Here is a 2,558-nt window from a genome sequence, read left to right on the forward strand (position 1 = left end):
TGCCTTTGGGAAAGCGCCAGTAGTGGGCGCCCTTGAAGAAGTAGGTGTCACCTGTGGCGGAGGAGACCTTTCAGGCGTTGGTCCAGGCCTGCCCCAAGGCGCGCCCCTCCTGCTTCACCCGGAGTCCCCCTGGCGCCGGCGACCGCCAGCCCCCTCCCCTGCGTCCCCGGACCTGTGTTGCCGACAGTGACATCGTCGGGGGCGGGTGGCGCCCCTTCCCAGAGGCTCAGGTCGCGCGGGTAGCCCGGGTCCGGGCGCGCGGCCGCCTCGTCGTACCGCCAGTACTGCTGTCCCCGGATCAGGTAGGTCTTCCCGTTGAATGGCCACGAGAACACGGCGTCCACCTCCTCGCCCGGCGGCAGCCCTAACTCCTCGAGCGGGCGCGCTGCGCCCTCTAGCTGCCGCTCCCGGAACACCCAGAACTGCGGGCCTGGAGGGAGGCAGCCTGGTCACCAGCACGGTTCCGGAGCCGGTTCGGACCCGGCCACCTGGGGTCCCACTCACCGCTGAAAAGGAGGATTCGGCCGTCTCCGCGCCGAGCATAGGCGGCCTGGATGACCCTCACGTGCGAGGGCAGCCCCTCCCAGAAGCGGTGCACCCGGGCAGGCCGGGGCGACACCAGCTGTCCTGAGGGCTGGAGGCGCCAGAACCAGGGGCCTTAGGGGTAAGAAGGGGAGGGCATGGGGTCATGACATGATAGGAGGACGCCCCGCCCCCGCCTAGAGTGTGTGGCCGAGGGAGGGCTGGGTCTTCCCACCCCACAAGGTCCCTTGCACACTACCCATCTGTCCATCTGGGGTGTCCATCTGGAAATCAAGGGCGACTCAATCTAGGGCGACGGACTCCTTTTGGCTTGCCCAGGAGTTCCCATTTTTTAGCACTAAAAGTCACTCTTCCCAGGAAACGTTGAAGCCTGTGGTGGGGGTCACCTGAAGTGTACAGGAAGCCAACCATGGTGCCCAGGAAGTCAGGGACCAACCAAAGGGACTTACCTTTGAAAAAGAAGGTTTCACCGCGGATGTTGGCAATGGCATCAAAACTGCCCTCACATCGATCAGGGACAGGTGCGGAGGGGCTGGGTAGGAAAGGTGAGTGAGCAGAAGGCGGGCTTCTTCATCCCTTACCCTCCACCACAGTCCTGAAAGGCAGGGCTCACTGTTTCATCTCACCTAGGACACTGGGACTAGGGAACTGGTCATCCAAGGTCACACAGCTGATGGGGAACTCACCTGTCAGGGGGCAGGACGGAGGGCCTTGGAGGAATCAGGGGTTTCCTTGTGGGCTGGTCATTTGGGGTTTGAGGCACTTTCCCTGCAAGAAGAGTCAGACAGGTGTGGGCTCCCTGGGCCTGCTCAGAGGCCATGGGAGAGCCACAACAGAGCAACTCAGGGTAGGTCCCTCATTGCCATACCATACAGCTGCTGCAGGCCATCACGGTCATCCTGGGACAGGCGGTACTTGTCAGGGTCACCCACTGGGCCCTGGTAGAAGGGCCTCATAATGGAGTTGGGTGCGGAGGAATGGCCCAGACCCAGGGCGTGGCCAAACTCGTGAACAGCTACAGCAAACAGGTCAGTACCCTCACCATCTGGGGAGGGGAAAGGAAGGTTGGAGCTGAGGGCACCCCACACTTGGAAAGAATGCATGGGAAGTGGGACCTGCTGGTCTGCAGGAAGCACTGAAAGACCCTTGGGAGGGGACTCCAGCCTCCTCTGCCCTGACCCCTCATTGAACCATGTTATCATTACTGAATTCTTTCAGCAAATATTTTTGAATTGCCCTAGTTGGTGGTGCTGATACTGGGTACAGGGATGAAGAGACCCAAGAATGGATAGAGGAAGAGTGACCTTACACAAGTGCAGCCCCTCTCTTGAAGGGAAGACTGCATATAGAAGCTCAGAGCAGCAAGAACCCTGGGTGCCTGTAGTTCTCTCCAGGAAACCCGTGCTTTGGAGCATTCCCTCCTCTAAGATCTAGTCCATGAGCAGAGGTCCCTGTTCCCCATCCCCAACCCAGGTCCCTCCCACTCACCTTTCATTTCCTCTGCCCCTATTCCTTGGCCTACATTCCCACATCCTCTGTCCCCCACCTCTGCCATCTCCCCTGCCCACAGCTCCCCTCTCCCCTCCCCCCTCCCCCTCCCTGGGGCTCCCGTGCCCCTCCCACTCTCTGGCCTTGTTCCATCTCCACAGGAACATGGAGCTCCCTCCAGCATGCACTCTCAGACCACAGCCTCTCTCTCAGCCTCTTCCCACCACAGAAGCTTCTTCCCTGGAGATCCAGCTCCAGCGACTGAGGGCCTAGTTCCTCATCGATCTGCCTGGCTCCTGCTCCGGTCAAAGGCCCCACCCAGAAGAGGCAGTGACAGAGCCAGGCAACACATCAGTGGGCATGTATTTCTGCAGATGTTGATCTAGTTTGTGGGAATCTCTAACTAGGGCTAGCAACATTGAAAAACAGCATTATTGGAAATGGCCTGGTGAATTGAAAAGCAAGTTTCTCTAAGCCCCTGAGGCTGATACCTAAGTATGGCAAGCGGTAAATCCTAAGAGGCCTCA

General features: G+C 59.6%; 1 protein-coding gene across 1 annotated transcript in view; it reads right to left on the reverse strand.

Moving 5' to 3' along the window:
* Positions 1 to 2,558, reverse strand: part of Mmp25 (matrix metallopeptidase 25) — a 9,611-nt gene that overhangs the window by 3,294 nt on the left and 3,759 nt on the right. The window contains exons 3-8 of the mRNA XM_015490594.2: positions 1,412 to 1,588; positions 1,230 to 1,311; positions 993 to 1,075; positions 505 to 657; positions 173 to 430; positions 4 to 51 (exon numbers count right to left, since the gene is read on the reverse strand). Of these exons, the coding sequence (XP_015346080.1) occupies positions 4 to 51; positions 173 to 430; positions 505 to 657; positions 993 to 1,075; positions 1,230 to 1,311; positions 1,412 to 1,588 (801 nt within the window). The remainder of the gene's footprint in view (positions 1 to 3; positions 52 to 172; positions 431 to 504; positions 658 to 992; positions 1,076 to 1,229; positions 1,312 to 1,411; positions 1,589 to 2,558) is intronic.

Source organism: Marmota marmota, unplaced genomic scaffold, assembly GCF_001458135.2.
Source record: "Marmota marmota marmota unplaced genomic scaffold, marMar, whole genome shotgun sequence".
NCBI lineage: Eukaryota > Metazoa > Chordata > Mammalia > Rodentia > Sciuridae > Marmota > Marmota marmota.